Source organism: Myripristis murdjan, chromosome 15 (assembly GCF_902150065.1).
Source record: "Myripristis murdjan chromosome 15, fMyrMur1.1, whole genome shotgun sequence".
Classification (NCBI taxonomy): Eukaryota; Metazoa; Chordata; class Actinopteri; order Holocentriformes; family Holocentridae; genus Myripristis; species Myripristis murdjan.
Genome location: NC_043994.1, coordinates 30,575,286 through 30,596,973, shown reverse-complemented (window position 1 = coordinate 30,596,973; position 21,688 = coordinate 30,575,286). Strand labels below are relative to the sequence as shown.

The window sequence follows — 21,688 nt, the reverse complement described above, 5'->3', positions numbered from 1 at the left end:
GCTAACCCTGTCCGTCTGGAGTCCTGCGCGCAGAGACGGGCAAAAGGCTGCTGAGCTGCTCATGTCCAGGCCTGTAAATCACACAGGAGGCCACTGGGTTTGACAGATTTCCCTGTTGTGTTTTTTATCATTAAAACGGAGGCCAAAGTTCAAATAAAGATGTAAGAAATTGATTTGGACGCCTAAAATTCTATCTAAAATTTTAAAAAATCGATGAGCTTTGAAGCTTTTAGTCTGTTGACTTATGAAAATAATTAATCACATTAGTTTGTTATTCATCAGTCACACTGTGGCGGCACTACAGGTCTTTTCTTCTTTACCACGGGTTAAACGTTTACTGATGTGACCGATTTTGTTCTGAACTGGCGCCCCAGCAGGTTTAGATGATGGGGAAAAAAATAAAATAAATAAATGTTCCACTCGAAACGCTCACCTCCGCAGACGGTGACCCCGAGCGTTTACAGGCCGTGACGCGAGCCTCTGCGGGGAATCACAGCGACTAATCAACACCAGCCCGCAGGAAGGGCTCACGAAGCGGTGACATGATGATGGGAACACCTCGTCCACGCTCTGTTGGTCCACTTTCGGTTTATGTGTGTGTGTGTGTGTAAACAACTGATGGCGTTTTGTCTCTGGAACAAACTGTGCACACACGTTTAAAAGTCTGAAGTCAGACGGCGTCGACTCAAAAAGAGACAGAGTGCTTACCTGCAAACCAGTGACTCACTCACAGCTGTAAAGACCCAATGAGTTTTTTTTTTTTTTTTTATCCCTTTTACATGAACAGATCCTTAAACAGGGATAAAGGTGGCCAAAGGCTACAAGTCTCCATGTTTTGGAGTAGAGACAAGACAGTTTACTGCATCCCAGTGAGACACATCTGGACACAAATCTGCCTCAGCACACTGGTCGCTTTTACACACCACGAGACAGAGATGGAAAACAAAGCTGTACAGTTTAGCAAAATAATTTGGTGTGTATAGGAAAAATATTAAACAATACAAGTATTAATAGTTCATATAAAGAATGTATAAGCTACCTACTCTTGAAATGCCCGGTATTATTTGCACACAGTTAATTCTCAAATGTTCCTCCTTGGAAATTTGTCATCCAGCTGCAAAGCCTCCAGATGCTGCAATATGCTGATGTAAAATGGGATAGAAAGGCATGTATGCACTTTACCCTGTTTACCATTAAGAAAAGGTCTTCCTTAATGGTAATAAGACAAAATATTCTGCTCATTCAGGAGGAGATATGAAGAGAAAGGAATACGACAGGCGGTATATGAACTGCTTATACCATATAACAGTATATAACTGTGATATAAGCTGATGTCTGGATATCAGCTGTCTGCATCTACGTCACCTGGTCCAAATTCCAACATGCTGCACCATAGTGGGTCAATATGTCACTAGTTAAATAGGTTGTCCGAAAAAAGTGAAGCCAAATTCCTCGGTGGTTTTTTTTGAAGGTTAATGTTTCACATTATCTATTGACGGACAGCAAACACAGATCTGCACACAGCTTGTAAATATTTCTCTGGACTGTCACACACACAATAATGTCTAACCTGTTCCCCTTTGGATTGTGACTTCAAAAACTGACATGAGCTGAGTCTCCATCCAGCTATCGAGTGAATTTCAAGAAGAAAAAAAAATTAGTTGGGTTGAAGTCACTGGACATGCATCGTGAATGTAAAATGGAGCTACGTCATTATATAAAAAAACACATCAGCCCGGAGAGTAGAAAAATCTTTGATTACTATAGGGCAAGCTATTATTATTCTTATTATTATTATTATTTCTTGGTGACTGAAGATAAAAACCACAGACGTATAAAAGATGGACAACGCATCTCCGCAAAAGTGAAGCCAAAGAAAGTCAGAAGAACGGCCTCCAGGTGGAAAGGCAGGAGTCGAGCAAATGGTTTGGAGAGGATGGAGGAGGAAGGGAGAGGAAAACTTGTGATGAGTGTGATGGCTACCCTAAAAAAGAAAAATTAAATCTATGAAATATAAGAACATCATCATCAAACATCAAACTCTGGTTTTGCTGCAAAGACTTTGGTCAGAAATCCAAATCTAGCATCAAACTACTGGATTCGCTCTTTCAGACACAGGAAAATATTTTTTAAAAAATATATGACGTCCAGTCGCCCGTGGTCAGAGCAGCTGCTTCCCGTTAGAGTGTGGATCGGGCCGCATATTTTTTTCCAAACCTGACCCGAGCCTGAGATTTTGCTCGTCCTCCACCGCGAGGTTACCGCGTGGGCCTGAAATAGCCAACGTGTCGCCTTCAGCGTCCTTACGTAAACTCCAGCGCTACACGGGAAGTTGCCCAGAACAGACAGTAGGTCCCTTCATTTTTCACTGAAATAACGCCAAAGTGCCTGAACCCGACTCAAACCCAAACACAAGTTCTAAATATTTGTCTGAACCCGGCCTGACCCATCAGGTATCTGCGCTCGACCTCCCTCAAATCCTTCTCTATTAGGGCTATTGTTTTTTTTGTTTTTTGTTTTTTTTTTTGTAAAAAGCAGGAATTACAGTCCGGCTCAAAGGAGCAGGTGAAGGAGCAGCGTGCCGGGGCTCAGTGACAGTCAGCATGTTGTGAAAACTGTGTTTTCCATTAAAGCGCACCTGTCATGTCTGTGGCTATAAATGTACCAATCGCCACGGTGATTTCTTTTGTACTGTTTCATTGAATCAGTCAGGAACGGCTGTGCCTGCAGAAACACTGCCGTGAGAGTTTGTAATGTGTGTGTCACTACATAGCCTAGTGCCACCTGTTGACACAGCGGGGTGTCATCGGCGTAAATAGGTTGGCATGCTTGACGTTTACCAACTGGTAAAGAGAGATTTTTTTATCTCGTATGACAGTCATGGTTACAACTGGGCTCACAAATGGCTCTGTGACTCCACAGCTGTCAATCATGACGTTATACCCCAATTAGTAACTAAAATCAACCTTACTAGAAAAACTGCGCATACATGAGCACGATAAGAGCTAGCTAAAATGACAAACCATCTTTTGGAAAAATGCATTTGTTGTGCACTATGATTTTTTTAGTTTGGTCAGTTTCCCATCTGATAACATGGAGGGGGCAGGGGTTTCTTTTTTTACCTATACTACAGCCAGCCACCAGGGGGCGATAGAGATGTTTTGGCTTCACTTTTAAGGAGCTGTCGTGTCGTCCATCTTTTAAACAGTCTATGATAAAAACAAATCGATGCAGCTTCTGAAAGAACACAAAGCACATATGAATGGAAACGTAGCGGCGGGTGTCTTGTACATGAATGCAACAGAACTGCAACGTCTCTGGGAAACTGCGACAGATGGATTTTTTTATAGCTCGCCTTTCGCTGAAAATGTAAGTACCTCATTGTTTTGTCTGGAAACACATTTCCCACCGCTGTAATTTCTTATCACATCTTTCTTAACTCAATCTCAAGCGAGCGTAAAAACTTAATACTGAGGAAATTTTATCGAAATTCACCTTTATAAATTCAACTTATCATAAGTCGCATAGTTGAAAATGCTTAGAGGGAAACCCAGCTATGAGGACTTTGTCCCATGAGACCGAGATGTTAAAAAAACCTGCAGCAGCTCCAGGTATATTGAGGCTGTCGTACAGTATATGGCACTTTTTCGGTTTGCGTTTTCACAAGTGAAACGACCAGTGACCTCGTTTGGGTGAACACACGTACACACACACTGAGTCAAAATGGCATCCAGTCAGTAGCAACGTCACAGCTGTAGAAAGGTAGAAAGGTCAGGAGGCGTGAAAAGTATCTCGCAGAGTTCACAGGACAGACTCGATGGCCTCCGGCGTGGCCTCTTTGGTTTGGTGCGTGACGAGCGGCGAGGTCTCCTCCTCCGCCTGCACGTTGGCCACCGCCTCCACCCGCACCTCCGCCAGCTCCTCGTCCTCCTGCTTCCCCTGCTGCTGCTGCTTCTTCATCTCCTGCTGGTTGATGTGGTGGAGGATCCCAGCGCCCAGAGCGTCGCCTTCCACGTTCACCACCGTGGTGGTGCGGTCCCTGCACACACACATACACACACACAAAATATAAAAAATATAAAAATATTAAATATTAAACCTCAACGTCAAGATAAGCATCAGGCGGTAAAGCTCTTTGTCATGCAGTATCATTTTTTTCTGTCCTATTATCTCCAGAGGGTCAGTCCAGTTTTCCTGCAGTCCCTAAGAAATGCACTCCCTTCTACATCAGTCCCTGTGTTCCCCCATATGTTCCCTGTGTTCCCTACGTTACAGTAACAAGTCGCTTTAACCGCTTGGTAACTCGTATGGACAAGCTGAGCTGTAAATATGTTAATCTAATTTTATGTCTCATTATAATACATAACATTAAACTGACAAAAACCAAGAAACATTCTTGGCCAAGAGCCTACACAATTTAGCTGAGATAAGTTCGATGGGAATGTAGGGCTGAGGGAACATCTGAGGGAACATAGAACTGAGGGAACATCTGAGGGAACATAGAACTGAGGGAACATGGGGCTGAGATACACTAGCATGTTTCTATCTTGAAATAAGATTTTTTTTTGGAGATACGTTGTCTATCAGATAAAGCTGTTGAATTCTCAAGATGAAAAATAATGTTATCTACTGTATAAATGCTAAAATTTATTTACTCAAGAGAAGCAGTTATTTCTTTTTGTTAGAGATTATTCTTTTTAGAGGTAAGCTGTTTTCTCCAGGTACCAAGAGCAGCCAGGGCTGTGCTGGCTGAAGTTTAGCTGTTGTCGTGTACCGTCGGGCCGAGTGTCACACAGCGACGGCAACTAAATGAATGATTGACGATGAGCAGATTGTACCGTCCAGGTGTTAAATAGGTTGTAATGAGTGTTGTATGGCAGATTACACTGCCATATAACACTCCTTAACACTCATACATACATACATCATTCATACGTTTTTTTTATTTTTATGGTTCTGCTTTTTTTTTCTTTTGATTGAGAAACACATTCCCACAGTCATACACCAGTCAGTGATTTCGGTCGTGCTTTACTCACACAATCCAGTCGACAGCCAGCATGAGCGACAGGTCGTTGGTCGGCAGGCCGATGGCCTCCAGGATGATGGCGATGGTGATGATGCCGCCGGCCGGGATGCCCGCTGCGCCCACGCTGGAGGCTGTGGCCGTCACTCTGCACGGAGGAGAAAAGTCATAACAATATTTTAACTTTTACCTGGAACAAGAAAGAGAGGGCAAGTTTTAGTTAACCTGCACTGGCTCCCTGTGTCTTTTAGGATTGATTTGAAACCTTTTTTATTTATTCATAAGACTCTTACTGCTTTGGGACCGGCCTACATTACCAATTCTTTGTTGTTTTGTAATCCTCGCAGATCCTTAGCTGCTGTTTTTTTTTGTTTTTTTTTAATTATTTGTTTTTTAATATAAACTATCACATAAATAAGAAAATCAACAGCCCAAACCCAAATTTCTTATTTAATAATCACATGGCATGGAGAAAAGCAGTCACATCCTAGCGTCTGTGAACCTGTGATCAACAAGTGTCTGGGATTTTTATTTGACATTTTACTAACACAATTAATCGAGTCATTGTCAAAATTATGACCCGTTTTCTGTCGACTGACAACTTGATGATTCGGCTAATTGCTTAAAAAATAAGCAAAGTAGTGAGAAGACTTCTGCTCCAAGAAAGTCAGATTTTTCTACAATGTCCTGGTGGTGCACAGCACCCGGAGTGCCAACCACTCACAGGATGGTGAAGATCTGCCCGGCGTTCAGCTCGGCGTTGTTGAGCTGAGCGATGAAGACGGCGGCGATGCACTGGAAGATGGCCGCCCCGTCCATGTTGACGGTGGCGCCGATGGGCAGGATGAAGCGGCTGATGCGCTTGTCGACGCCGTTGTTCTCCTCGACGCATTTTATCATGGAGGGAAGAGTCGCCGAGCTGGAGGGGAAGAGCAAAACACACACACACACACACACACACACACGCAAATGCAAAGAAGGGTAAGACAGACTTTAACATCAAACTTGTGTGTGCCAGCGTGAATACAATGTTGATGAAAGTTGGAAATTCTCCGTTCTCAAATGAAATCCAACAGAAAGGTCTTGTGAAGAGGTTATCTATCACACAAATTATGCACAATATAATAATACGAACAAAGATTTTTAGTGTTTGTAGCTGAAATGTATGTATGCCTAACCTGTACGCCATAGGAACTCTCAGAGACTCTGCCAAAACCACAGGAGACTTCAAAAAACTAAATTATTTACACTGTACTGATACTGATTGCACATCACTTCTTTTCCTGTTCCAATAAATTAAAAGCAACACAAGCAATTCACCATTTTCCTTTTTTTTAAACCTGCTGCCTTTTACTCCTTTTTGCAGATCTGCATTAGTATTGCAACCTCTCAAGCCTATATGAGCACGGCCGGTAGCTTCCCTGCGCAGGGCGTTGAGGCGTCGCGGTGTACCTGGAGCAGGTGGCGAAGGCGGTGGTGAAGGGCGTGATGAGCCCCGACAGGAAACTGAAGGGGTTCTTGCGCGTGAAACCGAAGTAGATGAGGGGCAGGACGATGCCTCCGTGGATGATGTGGCCCAGGATGGAGGCGAAGATGTACTTCCCCAGGCTGGTGACCAAAAGGACCACGTCTTCCATCTCCACGATCTTACTGCCCACCAGGAACATGATGCCGAAGGGGACGTACCTGAGAGACACAACAAGGGCACAGGGAGAACAGGATGTGTTCAGTGTCTTCCATTCAAGTTCAAACTCGAATTCAAATTCATTTAGAGCTCCAAATCACTGTTTACAGTCTCAAAGGGCTTTGCAGACCCAGAAGTATACAACTGACAACACAGGACAACACCCCCGACTTAATCCTCATAGCAGGCAAGAAAAAACGTCCCCAAAAAACCCAGAGGTGGAACAGGGACAAATGGAAGAAATTCCCAAACCCTTTACTAATGAACGGTACAAATCATACCCGATTATAGTCTCATTTACCCAGGCTGAGGCATGAGGAGGACATTGCATGCATAATCCGAGCTATTAGCAGGGTATTAAACTTTTTCCCACAAGACTTGGGCATCAGGAGTCAAATCGGGGTCAGTCAATCATCATCAGACAGTTAACGCCTAACGGGCCCTTACTTAGGACACAATGAGTCCACCTCCATGCCCTAAACCCCATTACTTCCAGTGGCTTGCACCGTGCACCAACAGGCTTTTGAGGCTCAGCGAAGCAATCGCACTCAAACTTCAACAAATTTTAACTTTTCCGAGGCACCCTGTGACAAAATTCCCACAAGTCCAATACAAAGGAGGAGTTAACCAGGCAGGAAGAGGAGGAGAACGGAGAGAGAAACCAAGCTTTATGACTCAGGTTATTACACTGCATGTGTTTTGATGGCCACCGACCACAATGTAGGATTTGATCCCAAGGAAAGCATGTTGCATTGTTCTCTAGTGTGCTTTACTGGACATATAAACAAACCAAAACCCTAGAAATGTAATCTAGCATTTTTTTTTTCTGTCTGAGAGAACAGGGAACAAGCATCAGCTACTGACTGCTCCAGTCAAAAAAAAAAAAAAAAAAATACTGTTTCCAGTCACGAAAAACTTCACGTCAGTCCAACTTTACTCACCACATGATCCAGGACACCAGCACCATGGTGGCCTCGTTGAAGGCGTTGAAGAAACGGATGAGCTCCTCTCCTTCGTCTCCCAGTTTCCTCAGCGCCACGCCGAACACCATGGCAAACAGCACCAGACCCAGGATGTTCATGCCATCTGTGTCTGTCCCGACGGGCACCTGAAGGGGCCATGAGACGCCACAGTGAAAACCTCTGTCTTGGAGCATCTTAAAAGGTTCTTGACAGCAACATAAAACTATGCTTTACTATATATAATATAAAAAAAAGACATTAACAAACAAAAGAAGCAAAGACAGAAAGAAAGACATTACCTCATACCTGTTGTAATATTCTGAGAAAATAAACTCAGAATTTTTGAGCTTTAAGTCGCAAATTTATGAGAAGAAAAACGTGAAAATTCTGAGATTACAAAGTCAGAAATCAGTGAGAAAAAAAACTTGAAATTCTCATATTAATGTCGTAAATCTATGTGTAAATTTTCTCCACCCTTATTCCACATTTTACCAGTTAAGTCTAAATGGTCCTCGCTGCAGTTTTTCATGGTGCAGCTTTTATTGGAAAATGACAAAAAGTAGAACCAACAAAGCAGCAGCAGGTTCCTCGATCTTTGCTGACTGAGCTTTTATTGTGAAAAGTTCCACAATCTGCAAAAATGTGCTGGAGTAAAAGTCAAATTACTGGCTTTAAAAAATACTTTTAAAAAAATACAAAAAAGCTATCCAGTTACAGTAACGTGAGTAAATGTGATGAGCCACTTCCACCTCTGACCCCGGGAAACCTCGGGATCTTGACAAGAATTTAATAAAAAGTTTTATTAGTTTGAAGGAAGCTCGGCAGCACAGCATGTGTTTGTGACCACAGAATAATAAACGTTTGTTTGGAATGTGTTTGTGACCCACAGGCCAACATTATTTAAGAGGTTAAGCCTTTATTTATCCAGAGAGTTATTCATCCATGTGGTTAAACACAGTCACACTGGGAGCTTCCCAGTTTAACCACAGTTTTCTAATGCCAGCCACTCAGCAGCCCCACTGGGGGTTCAGTGAGTGCCTTGCTCAAGGACACATACACAGTAGTTTTGAGGTAGAGGAGAGGAAAGAGTGTTTTATTCACTCTCTTTAGAGAGCTCTGTGATCGTTGGGTTTATGAAACCCATAAAAAACTCAAAAACGTGCATGGTGCTCAAAACATTTAAAAGCAAGGCTGTTTTTCTAAATTCCTGAAAAGTTTAAAGATGCAAAGTTTTAACTGGAGGCGTGGTTTTCATTTGACAGCACTGATGGACTGTCTAGTTTTAACACACCTTACATGCATTGTGCCAGTTTTCAACACATCCACGTGTGTGTTCAGGGACAACATGAGCCCTGTGCTGTTCAACCCTCCTATTACGTTTGGGGTCAATTTGACCCCAGTCAATGTTTAACATCTCTAAATAAATGATTAACATCATTTTTTTTGCTTCATATTTAATTCCTAATGTAATGGGTACTACCAGGTAAACATGAAATTCACATGATGATACGTTTTCAATGTCCTGTACACACTTTGTAATGTTTTATTTAAAGGGCTATTTAGGTCGTCAACAAAGAAACATAAAGTACCTGACACATAAACTTTGGTAACAATTTTAATTATAATAATTTTGTGGAGGTTTAAACTGCTGGAGTCAAATTGACCTCAAACATAAAAGATGTTTGTAAATTTGAACATAACAGGAGGGTTAAACACGTCTTGTTATAGTGTTTGGATGGGGAGACAAATGGACGGGTTATGGGGGGTGATAGGTTTTGACTTAGGGATTCATTGAACAGGATGATGGGTAACAGAGGGGACAGGGACAAATCCCGGGCTGAGTCCTGTGCCATTGTCCTGAGCGCTCCCACCACTATGCCAGCCTCATCCCCTGGCACCGGGAAACGGTGCCCCAGTGCCCACAGACAGAAGAATACCGCAGAGCAGAGCCAAGAATGCAAGAACGCCTCCCCAAACTGTTCCCCCATACAGGCTCAGCGGGAGCGCTGCCACTGGGGGACAACTTGTGGGACTGCTTTGGTGCATTTCAATGCCAAATTCTACTGGTGGAAATCCATCCAGGCTTTGTGGTCGCTGCTGGTGAGTCGTACAGAACAATGATCGATTGTTTGCGGTTGGTTACCTACCATTGTTATCCTTTATCCTTTTTACGGCCACATAAAAAAGAAAGTTCGTCAAGGGTTCTTTGATTCTGGAAGAGAATCTATATGAAACCAAAAAACGCATTTTTGCTGAGCATGTGTGCAGCTAAATCAGGAGTGTTGCCTCTTGATGTTACTGGTCAGTCTGCACTCCAGGCCTCACCAGCAGTCACAAGTGTTGCATAGTGACCAGAAGAATGTGATCACTTCTTTTGCAGCTTGGCTATAGGCTGAAGGTGAGCCGCTGAGAGAAGAGACCCTGGGCCAGACTCAGAGCAAACTGGGGGGACTGCATCTTCCAGCTGGCCTGGGAAAGCCACGGGATCCCCCAGGAGGAGCTGGAGGATGTGGCCGGGGGAAAGCATGAGTTAGGAAGTCTGGGTCGCCCTAGTAAGCCAGGTGAGCCTTAGCTCCGCCTCAGAGCTGGGTTAGCCCTGTCTGGCCCATAGGGATTCTCTGGGCCATCAGCAGCTGGAAACCGGCCGGGACAGCCCCACCAAGGAACCAGCAGAAACCGGAAGAGACGATGGAGACACAGCTGGCCTCGGCAGCACCAGCAAACAGTGGAAAACCAGCTATTCTTTTGCCATCAGGACCCGGACCCGGCCCCAGCTCAGCACCAGATAGTGGATGGATTGGTGGATGTGTTGCACCTCACAGCTCCACTAATGCCTTTTTTTTTTTTTTGGCATTTTCATGCACATGTTCCAAGCAGAAAAATTGAAAACATTTTATCTTTGCTGTGAAGTACTCAGGGCTCCTTGTGGATCCATTTGCACTTGGCTTTGCAGCGTTGTTATGACAGCCAGCAAGCGACAAAAACTCCCTTTGCATTTCACACAAGCCAGACGGCACATGTAGCCTCAAGACAAGCTGATATGATGGGGAAGCAAGTGGCCTCCATCACCCTCCATCTATACTGATAGTAATGTTAACATGCATTTGTTCACTCTTTCTCACATCAGTCGAATGTGAACAGGCCTGGCCCTGGAAGACGTGTGGCTGAGGAGATCTGACGTGCCTCTTTTTCAGCATCAGAGAAAAATCTCCACTTTTAAATGCCAAAAACAGGCCTGTGTGAAACCATTTGGGCATGGTTCCATCGAGAACCTGTCTAAAAGGGTTCCTCGATGCAGGGTTCTGCAGTGCCACAGACCCACAGAATCATTTTCCACCAGCATGTGGAAGAGTCTTAATGCCTTCAGAGTTATTCTCACAGCCACTTGTCCCTCTTCTCTTTCTCACAAACTAACAAACACATCATACACTTCCATACAGATCCAGCCATCCGCCACATCTGAATGTGGTGGCACAAAAGCCCAGCGGCATTCTGGGAATCTGCTGCCAGCGGTCTGCCAGGCGGCCGGGGAGGCAGTGTTTGTTCTCTGTTCAGACTCTCTATTCACTTCATTTTCCTTTCAGGCAGAGTCCAAGTGCATGTCTGCCCAGTCAGACTGACCAGCACTCTGACAGGCCAGAACGAAAAAAAAAAAAAAAAAAAAAAAAAACAAAAACATAATCTTAGCAAATAATTTTACCTTGTATTCAAAATTTTTTGCTCATTTATTATTTGATTGTGCATTAATCTCTTACCTCCACTGACACTTTAAACCCAGATTTATGTTTCTTTTGCTTTTCATTTTGAACATGTTTTGCGTTGTTTGGGTTTCCACCTGATGGAATGGTGCAGTCCTGAAAAAAGTCACATCCTGGGTTTTGTTTTACATGTGATGCTGTTTAAATGAAAAGTTGAAAGGGGCAGATGCAGATTATGTAAGTGATATATGACGGAAAGAATGTGTTTTTGCTGCTTTTGAGGCTTTTTAAGGGGCGATATAAGAGGGAGATGAGAGCTCAGCGGGCTAAAATGGCTCACTAAAAAGACGTTCTGTGCAGATCGGGAGGAACTGGAGAATTTCCCCAGTTCCTCCCGCTCACATGACCAGGCTGATTCCTACAAAGACGTCAGCCTTGAACTCATTCTCCTCAAAACCATAACCGGTGTCTTCCATTAGCGCCTCACGCCGTGCTTACTCAGTGTATTTGCACCCATGGGTGACCGTACACTCTGCTCCTTTCCTCAGTATTTGCCCATTTGTCTCTGTGCTCATATTAACCTCGTTGTAATGCTCTCTCAAGCAAACAGCCCAAAAAAAAAAAAAAAAAACCCTGCTCAGATCAAACAAGCTGTCCAGTGATCAGCTGTGGCTTCACTTTCTCTTTCTATCTACATATTTGTTTAGCCTACAGCCTCACACTCATCATCATTTTAAAGGGGCTACGTTTAACATTTTAAAACATTAGTATATCATTGCCAAATTAATTACACTAACCTTTTGGTGGCCTCTGTCTAAACCCAGGCCTGTCTCACAGGAGTTTGTGCAACAGTCACAAAATTTAATCTACAGATTCGTCTCCATGGACATGGATTATCCATATTTTTTCGCTAAAGCTATTTCCACAAACTTTAACCAACAAAACCGAAGATCTAGGTGAGCAAAGGTTACGTTAAGGCATAAAAAACACTTTGTTACGGTTAGGGAAAGGTTAGGTTTAGGCACCAAAACTGGAAACTGGACACTAGTCTCGGTCACATTGGTACAGGCACTAAATGTGCTTCTTATTGACATAAATTGCAAAAAAATGGGCAATTTGTGTTTCTCCACGTTAAGACCGCATTTTCAAAACATAGAACAAAATCGCTGCCAACAGATCTTGTCCGTAGTTGTATTAGTTTTATTATTAAATTGAATATTTTACACTACTTTTGACTCTTGGTGTGTGGTTCTTAGAGAGCCAATGAGTGTTAATGGAACCACTGAAGGGTTCTGCTGCTGTACGGGCTCACGGGACGCTTCCTGTTTTGTGCTGTTGTCCTTTTTCAGAGTCTTTCTGCATAGAGACGTTTAACCTGTTCTCCGTGTACCTTTTGGTAGAGGGTGGTCCCGTTGGTGTCGTTTCCCGCGGCGACCATCTTGTAGTCGGTGGCGTACTAGAACACAGAGAGAAAGAAAACAATTAAATGATATGTGCTTAATTTTGTCCCATACTTTTCATTAAGACATTTCTGCTTGAGGTATTTCAGCATGTAAATCACAGTAATAATGATAATTTTAATGCACATTTGCTATCTTACTCTGTGCTGTAGCCTATTACTACCTACTGCTGCAACGCTCAGTGTTTTTTGTGTGTGTGTGTGTGTGTGTGTGTTTTAACTTCTAACCTTGGTGGAATGAAAAAGTCCCCAGCGCTCACTGAGTTTACAAATTTGTTTCAAATCCAATTAAACAAGCTGGAAAAAAGCATGTTGCTCAATCTAAAAACACAATTTTGCTCCTGAAAAGTTTATATTTGGAACTACAAGGTTTTCACCCAGGGTTTTTTTTTTTTTTTTTTTTTAAGCTTAAGTGAATGGAGAGAAACCAAAGAATTGATAATAAAAACAGCAAAATGAAGGCGCACAGTGCATGGTGTAAGTCTTGGTTGTTTGACGATGTTGGGAGTGGCGTGTGTGAGGAGGGTTTGGGGCGGGATGCAGCAAATTAAGGCAGTTAGAGTCTTTTCAGCTGGAAAGGAGAGCTGCTTTAAAGCGGCGCTGGGAATCACAACACTCAGACAATGACTCTGAGCCTCTCTCCCTCTCTCTCCCTTTCTTTTAATCCCCCTATATAGGATGAAGGCCCCGAGCAGCTCGACAGACAGACTTTGAATTAGGCTGCAGTCTCTTTAAAGGAAAATTCTTGGAGACACACGACGGTGAACATAAAACATCAACCAAAAATAAAAAATAATCTAAAAAAAAAAAAAAGCCGATAATCTCCCCTGACCCAGCGATAAACTAAATCTAGCAATCTTATCTCACGTTTTAAAATGTCTCTTTTAACCTCTTCCTACTAAAACGGGGGCTCTTTGTGCAAAAGCAGAGCCCCGGTCATGTGACAAACTCTCCGTACCTGCTGTGAAACTGATGCCGCTGGAAGAAGATTTACTTTAATGCCCTGAAACATCGTTTTAGCTGCATGTCAGCTCATGTAAATCTCCCCTCTTCTCTGCTTTCTTGGTTTAATCCAGAGCTGGAAGCCGTCCAGGGGGCCTCTACCACACTGTCAGCTTGTGGGGTGTGTGTGTGTGTGTGTGTGTGTCTGTGTGTGTGTGGTATTGAACTCTTTGGCCTTACTGCTGCACTTTGAAACTCCATTTACTCTCCCCTGTGAGAACTCGGTAATTTGTTCGTGACTTTATCACTCACTGCCCGGTTTGGGAGTGTGCACTAAGGCAATTGGTCAGATGAAGTGCACTTGTGTGTGTGTGTGTGTATGTGTGTCTATGTGTGCAAGCATGCACACACACCTGCATTTATGTGTGTGTGTGTGTGTGTGTGTGTGTGCATAACCATTTTGCGTCCCTGCATCCCCAAATATTGAACTTTCCCGACTCTTATTTTAACGCTAACAGCCACAACCATAATTCCAGGAAGCGGAGCGTGCTGCGTTCAGGAGCAGCGAGGCGAGGCCGGTTGCTAGGCTGGCAGGAACGGAATGGTTTGCCATGGTAACGGCTGGTGAGGGACAAGAGAGGGACGTGTTCAAGGCAAGCGGGGGGCGAGGGGGGCGGCGGCGGCGGCCTCTCCTCTGAGCGCCTTCTCATTAAGAGACGTTACCAGGCTCTCAGCGCTAAAACGGGATTTATAACGGCTGCAAATGAACATGGAGGTGAATCTGCTGGTGTGTTTTTATTGTGTGTAAATTCTCATGAACAAACGGCACCATGCAGAAGTGGGAAAGGGGCGATAAAGAAGAGAGATGGGGAAAGAGAGTGTGGGATAAAGAGGCGAAGGGTTGGCACTTACAGAGCGGAAAGCAGCAGCCACCAAGTTAGCAGGGAACAAATTCCTGAAATGTAAAAAGAGGAAACAGCTTTAAAAAGTGAACACAAACCCAGTTTGGATTTTCAGAATTTCACTCACACGTTTTACACCCTTTTTCTCTCTGTTGCTGTTTTTTTTTTTTAACCTGTGTTTTTCTCTGCTGTAAATTGTTACTATTATTATTATTGTTGTTGCTTCATCCACAGCCTGAGGCCAACAATACAAGTGCTGAGAAATATCCTGGTAATGTTTAAACATTTTGAGTCACCTGACAAAATCAAACAGCGGCCCGAACACGAGCCTCAGACGTCCGTGAGGTCCTCAGAGCGAGCTGCTAAATTGTTTACAGGGATGGTTTTCCGAGACGCACCACCTGCATTTTGGCTCCTTTCCCAGGATCCTTCAGCTGAAACCCCGGTCAGAGCTGCTGAGTCGGCGTCGACCCTCCGTCCGCTTCATCAGTTACTAAACCAGCGTCGTGAACTCTCGAGTTTTCAATTTATTTATTTATTTTGTCTTTATTAGAATAGGTTGTCTCATTCAAGTTATCACTCTCTACAAAAATATTCATAAAAAAAAAAGCTCAGCAGAATTCAATAAGCAAACGGTCAACAACCCTTAACCCCACAGCGAGACTCAAGATAACACGCAACATCAAAGTCATTATTGGGTTTTATTGTGTGGCCATTACATCTTAAAAGTGAATTATCATTAACTCAACATGACTGATGGAGCCAGGTTCAGGCGAGCGACCACACGCTCGTCACCTGCAAAAAAAAAAAAAAACAACTGGCAGGTAAATGAACAAGTACTGTACCGTTTTTTTTTTCTCTTTGAAGACCCAAAGGACCCCTGGTGGTCCCCGGGCCCCACTTTGAAAACCACTGGTGTCACTAAAGGGCTACACTAAAATGTTGCATGCAAGGAGCTCATATCAGTGCAATCTTCCACAATTTGGTGGAGACTGACAGGATGTGTGTGTGTACAAACACAACGGCGAGTGTGTGTTGAGGCAGTGACACATGGAGGGTGGAGGGGTGGAGAGGTGGAGAGGTGGAGGAGTGGAGGGGTGGAGGAGTGGAGGGGTGCACTCTCCCTCTGGGCAAAGTCTTCCTTTTGGGAGAAAATTCCCAAAGGGACCCTGGAGAGGCGGTTCCTCTTTGGAATTTGCAGACATTCCCACATTTCTCCAGGAGACTCTGGCCAACAGACTCAAGTCTGATTTTGTGGTTCTGTCACTTTACTCAGGAGTTTCCATTTAGTGAGACTCCTCCTGCACAACATCTCAGAGGGAAATCTTGTATTTTTTTTTTTTTTTGACGGCTGGAGTTACCAGTTCCTCTGCAGAAGAGGCTTTTCCATACAAAAACACCAGATGTGCTGCTGTCAGAGAATAAACCAGCCAACAGCACGCGGAGCAGTTTGAGCTGCAGCACTGAAACACTTCTTACATGTTAATGCAGCGATAATTAAACCATTCTTCACAATGAACTATTTTTACTTGTTAGTGAGAATACTGTACTGTACTTTTTCTGTTATGGTGTCTCTACTTTTAGTTAAAGGCAGAACGAGTAGAATTTCCCTGAAAAACAATATATAAATTCAAGCAAAATAATCCTCTCCATCATGACTGTGAGACACTAGCAGTGTGTGTGTGTGTGTGTGTGCGTGTTGGTGTGTGTGTCTGCAGAGACCCCGCCCTCTGCCTGGATGTGCCTGTTTTGCTGAGCTCGGGACTCTTCAGGGCGTCGGCCTTTGGGCAGCAGGTGTGCAGCTCCGAGCCAATCACAGCGCAGCGTGGTGCCAGATGGCTAGCACCACGTCCAATAGGAAGCTACGAAAAGGCGAAACGGCGAGCGGACGAAGCTCGCTCCACAACGAGAGTGAATCTGGGCTTGGCCGTTGCGTTTACAGACCACAACGACAAACCCGACTCCTCCTGCCTTTCATGCCTCGATGATTCAACTCTGGGAGGAACCATCCTTCACAACCACGACTTTTAATTCTCCAACAGAGCTACATTTTACTGAGAATACTGCTGCACTTTTACTGAAGGTTATGGTGCTGCAACTTTTATTTATTTCTTTTTTTGATGCTGATGGGAAACGAGTTCATCCTCCCCGGCGACAAAATCCCAAACCGAGGCGGAGCGATCTGAGAACTTAATCTGGTTTTCTGAGGAGTTTGGTTCATGAATTTGATGACGGCTAACCACAGACGTTCAGTGTTTGCACCTTTAATGAATGATTGATCGTGTGATAACGATAAATGATTGTTGACAGCATCGTGAAAACGGCGTCGACAGGCTGTGAAGCGAGGCGAATCAGTGAAAGATGAATTTGGCCCCCGCTTGCTGCACCAAGGATTGGTTTGTGTAATTTTTAGACACCAAAACCATCGATGCATGAGTGTTAGCCGCATGTTTGTGTCTTAAGGACCCTGTGTGTGTATGTGTGTGTGTGTGTGTGTCTGTGTGTGTGTGTGCTCTTGTACATCTGTCCTTGTTTGAACCATTTTTCGCTTTAAGCCTGCGAAAGTGAAGCCAGTTTGTTTTTTTACTCACTAACATTGGAGGTTAGAGGATGAACGCTGTCAGTGGACGGTCCTCATCGGGACAGAGATACAAGGATTCTGTGTGTTTCAGTGTGTGTGTGTGTGTGTGTGTAGTTGGGGTATTATTTTCCATACAATATGTTGTATGTATGGAAATCTGTCTGAGCCCATGCAAAGGCACTTTAACGAGCGGGTTCCAAAGTTTCCATATTATAGGAATTCAAATTTTCCTCTGTTGATTTATATATACGATAAAATATCTTCAGTGCAGACATGGTTATAGTTTCCAGATTGAGACTCTCTCACTGTCCCATGAGGCCAGTTTGCACCATTTTGGACCGGAAAGCCTCCAATCAGCAGCTTCGCCTCGTTTGAATCAGAGGAGCTTGTTGCTGCTGTCAGCCAATCAGCTCCCAGAGTTTGGAGGACGTCTTTGTCACCTTCGTTCCGTTTAACAAAATCAAAGTGTCGTGACGACCACGAGGCTCGTTCTGCGGAACTGAACTCAACCCCAGATGGAAAATATGAGTCCTTTCACTGTTTTTACTGACAGGTTGAGCTCGTTTGGGCTCACATGGCGGCTAACCAAGGCCACCAGTTAACAGAGAAAAAAGGAAGAGCGTCACGTTTATTTTATTTGCTAATGCCGCAAATTATCAGTGGTTCAGAAAGCTTTTTCCTGAGATCATAGCATTGCTCTTAGCTTAAACTGAAACAATTCAATGGAAATAAACTTAGATAATAACGTAATTTCTATTTTTTCTTTTTCGTTGTTGCCTTCTTCTTTATTTGTCAGTCAAGGTGGCAGCATGTCTTTGCTCGTTCTGCACAAAAAAAAAAAAAAAAAAACCCAAACAGCTTTGTCTCTACATCATTACATACCCAAGGGACTGGAGAAGTTGATTAAATTCGGCTTTGGAACATTTAATTAACCATGCATCACAACACAGGCTGTAAAAAACCCACCGAGCTCAAACGCCGCTGCTCGGTGCGTTGTCATCTCTACAACAACTAGTTCTGTGCTAACTCAGCAGGTGTGGAAGTGTGTTGGCCTTTTTTGTGCACGGTGGTTTACCTTCATGGTGTAATAAATAAACAGGGGCTACAGGAAGCCACCACTTTTTTTTCCTCTGCCTCTCCTACGTCAGTCTGTACGCGTCACTTCCAGCGATATCCTCTCTGGAATGCATGTTCCTGGTTTCTGTGCCGCTGTGTTGTGCAAAGCCTCATTTCTGTTCCCATGGCCGGACCATAATCATGCAATCCAGGTCACAACCTCGTCACCCTGTGGAACCCACAATCCACGGCCAAATGTTGCTAAAACTGAGGCCAGCTGGCAAATCTGTCAACTCTGCTTGCCACTTTGGACCGGAGCCACGACGTTTTCGATCAGTCCTTCCTGTTTTAATGAAACGACACCAAAAACTCACTTCACGGCCGGGAAATTAAAGCATCTGAAATTCTTGCTGCCACTGAAGTGGTCGGTGGTCTCCTTGCGCCACATGACAGCACTGAGGATCTGGATTAACCCTGCAGGGGGAGACCTGTGCTGAGAGCGGCCGTGGTTTTCCCACATGGCCTGTGAGCCTGCGGACTCTGTGGACTGATTTTTAAAGCTGCGCGATGACATAATAACAACTAACTCGATTTCCTCATTAATCAAAGCCTAATGTAACGAATAATCCTTTAAATTCAGCTGGCAGCAAAAACTGGCGTTCCTCAACCAGCAACACGTCGATTTCAAATTCGGATTACCATTCCAGACTGCAAAATGAAGCGCTACCTTCTTTTCACTTGATGCCCACGTGGAAACCTGGTATCAGAAATTGGTATCAAAAAAACCTGGTATCAAAACTTCACACGTCATCAGTCAGAAAACACATGAAGCCACATAATCAACAGTGAAACAGCTTTACCAGAAAGATAAAAATACACGAGAGATGCCTTTCAAGTCAGCTCTTTTGAGTTGCATACTAAACAAGAGAGTTCATTTGTGTCTCGTGTCTTTTTGCAAGATTTTAGTCCACAGTCTGTAAAACCAACCTGCTTCATTAGCCAGGTTTTCAGTGGAGAGTTTCACTTTTCAAACGTCTAAATGCTGCTCCAAAGCCTTTCCCATTCCTGATAAGAATAAAACTCTGGGGTAAATCTGAACCATTTTGGGTACGAAAAGGGGTCTAAAGTCTAATCATAATGTTCACACAAAATCTTTGCACTTGTCCAGCTCCAAAAAAAAAAAAAAAAAAAATAGCATCAGCTTTCAAGAACCCGTATCAGTCAAACCTAGATGACAATATGTGTGTCGGTGCCATGTTTTTGCAAATGTATTAAATAGTGAGGAAAGCTTTGTTATTGGTCAGTCTCAGGTTATGTAAATCTACAGAGTCCAGCCTGGGCCGTGCTGCGAGCTGAAAGCTGAGTATCAGCCCACCTGCTGCTGTGATAAGGCCGAGGAGCTGCCAGCGCTCAGTTTGTACTGCACAGCGCTGCTTGGCTCCTCTCTTTCAACAGCTGTCAGCGCTCCCTCATTCTGACTGTGGGAACTTATTATTAGGCTGCGACTAATGCAGAGTTTTTTAAAGCCGGTGACCATGCCAACATCCCCGTGCCAATATGTATTTTTTTTTTTTTTTTTAATTCTGAAGCTGCTTTTAGCCCATGTTCTGTTTTAGTATCTACTGTTTTGGCCTGTTTGACTTCACCAGTGGAGCTTTATTTAGTTATTAAACCTACACTTTATTTTAAACTCTAGACAAGATGCCACTTTGTCCAGAGACGTCAAATATGTGATCCCAAGTTATGTGGAAGTGTGTATTAAATGATGCTCAAGGAATCTAGTTTTTTTTTTTTTTCCATTTGATGTATGGGAAGTGGCATCTTAGGTTTGTGACTAATTTCCTCAGCATAAGGATGATAAACTGTTGTGTACTGTTGGTGTGCAGATGATGTATGGATGTGATGTTGTTGAACAATATGGGGAAAGTGTTTTTTTCTAGGTTTGAAACTACTTGAGGGGAAAATCACAGTCAAAGGAGTTAAAATGAGCTTGACTTCACATCCAAAATTTTGAGAAATGTCAAAAAACAAAAAACAAAAAAAAAAAACAGTGACAGTGTGTTAGGTTAACCTTATTTATTAGATCATGACTAATAACAAAATCTTTATTTTCCTCACTGTCCGTGATGAAGGTACACAGTCAGCTACCCTGGGGTTTTGTGAGCCATGAACCCCAGACTCTTTTCAGACCACAGACCTCCGTTTCAGAAGTTTTTTTTTTTTTTTTAAAGAAGTTTGGAGAAAACAGGAAAGAGAATGCCCTGATGATAACTGCCATTACAGCCTACATCCTGTCTTTGTGCAAACCCCAAACCAAACCAAACTTATGTTATGTAGTACATTTTGTACCATCAAATGCAATGCTTTTGAGGAAACAGGGAGTTTCAAGGACCCTTCTCCTCGTTTTGCTGGGAAGCCCCTGGAACCACCACAGAGCCCCCTGGAGGCCCCTGGACCACAGCTTGGGAACCACTGACATATGAAGTTACATGTAGGGCTCAAAGTGCATTTCGCTCTGACATGCAGCCTTCACACATCCTCAAATAGTGCATGATAAACAATACGTGTGTGTGTGTGTGTGTGTGTGTGTGTGTGTGTGTGTGTGTAATGTTGGCCCTATCTTGTCCCATCCTGTGTTTCCTGTGTGCGTGTGTTTCAGTGGTGCGCTCATGTGTGTAACTAACCTATATTCCCATTGCGCCCGAGGACAGGGGTGCCAAAGTCCAGCTCCCTTCAAAATCACAACAATATCTATAATCTTGTGAACTTCTCCCTCACGTTAAGAGAAAAGCCGAGCTGCTACTGTACCTGGCCAGATCTAAAAACGAGTCGGTGGTCTCCTTGTTGGTGGTGACGCTCTCCAGTCCCAGGTTGTTGGTGTTGAGAGCCCCTGCGCCCACGCCGGGCTTGATGATGAACGCCAGCGCCACCCCGATGCCCGATGCGATCAGGGTGGTCACCAGGAAGTAGGAGACGGCGATGCCCCCCAGCTTGCCCAGGGAGCGGGTGTCCAGGCTGGCGGCGCCGGAGATGAGGCTGCAGACCACCAGCGGCAGGATGATCATCTTCAGCATCCGGAGGAGCATCTCGCCCGGGAAGGCGAAGTAGGTCATCTGCGCCCGGGTCAGGTGCATGTTCCGGACCATCATGCCCAGCCCGACGCCCACCAGGACGCCGGACACGGTCAGGATCACCAGCAGGTTCCGCTTCAGAAACGCCAGCACTTTGTCCCGGGGGCTTTTCTGCGCGCTCTGCTCCAGCATCCGGTCCGTGGAGGCCGAGCTGGGCATGGCGTGCCCGTTGATCTCGCTCTTCTTCTCCATCTCTGCTTCTCTGTCCGGGTCGGCGTGGGAAGAAATGTCGGGTCCAGGCAGCGTGGGA

At 44.2% G+C, this 21,688-nt stretch overlaps 1 protein-coding gene across 2 annotated transcripts; it reads right to left on the bottom strand.

The window, feature by feature from the left end:
• Positions 1-2,441: 2,441 nt before the first annotated feature.
• slc1a4 (solute carrier family 1 member 4) lies at positions 2,442-21,630 on the bottom strand. Of its 2 annotated transcripts, XM_030070186.1 has the most exons (8): positions 21,116-21,630; positions 14,681-14,723; positions 12,758-12,823; positions 7,649-7,815; positions 6,476-6,709; positions 5,748-5,942; positions 5,037-5,171; positions 2,442-4,039 (listed from the first exon to the last, which is right to left on the bottom strand). In XM_030070186.1, the coding sequence occupies exons 1-8, from the start codon at positions 21,628-21,630 to the stop codon at positions 3,802-3,804; spliced, it is 1,593 nt and encodes a 530-aa protein (XP_029926046.1). In that variant the 3' UTR covers positions 2,442-3,801. The 2 variants fall into 2 exon arrangements, with proteins under 2 accessions (XP_029926046.1, XP_029926047.1); XM_030070187.1 differs by lacking the exon at positions 12,758-12,823 and having other exon boundaries at positions 21,116-21,570.
• Between the last annotated feature and the right edge of the window lie 58 nt (positions 21,631-21,688).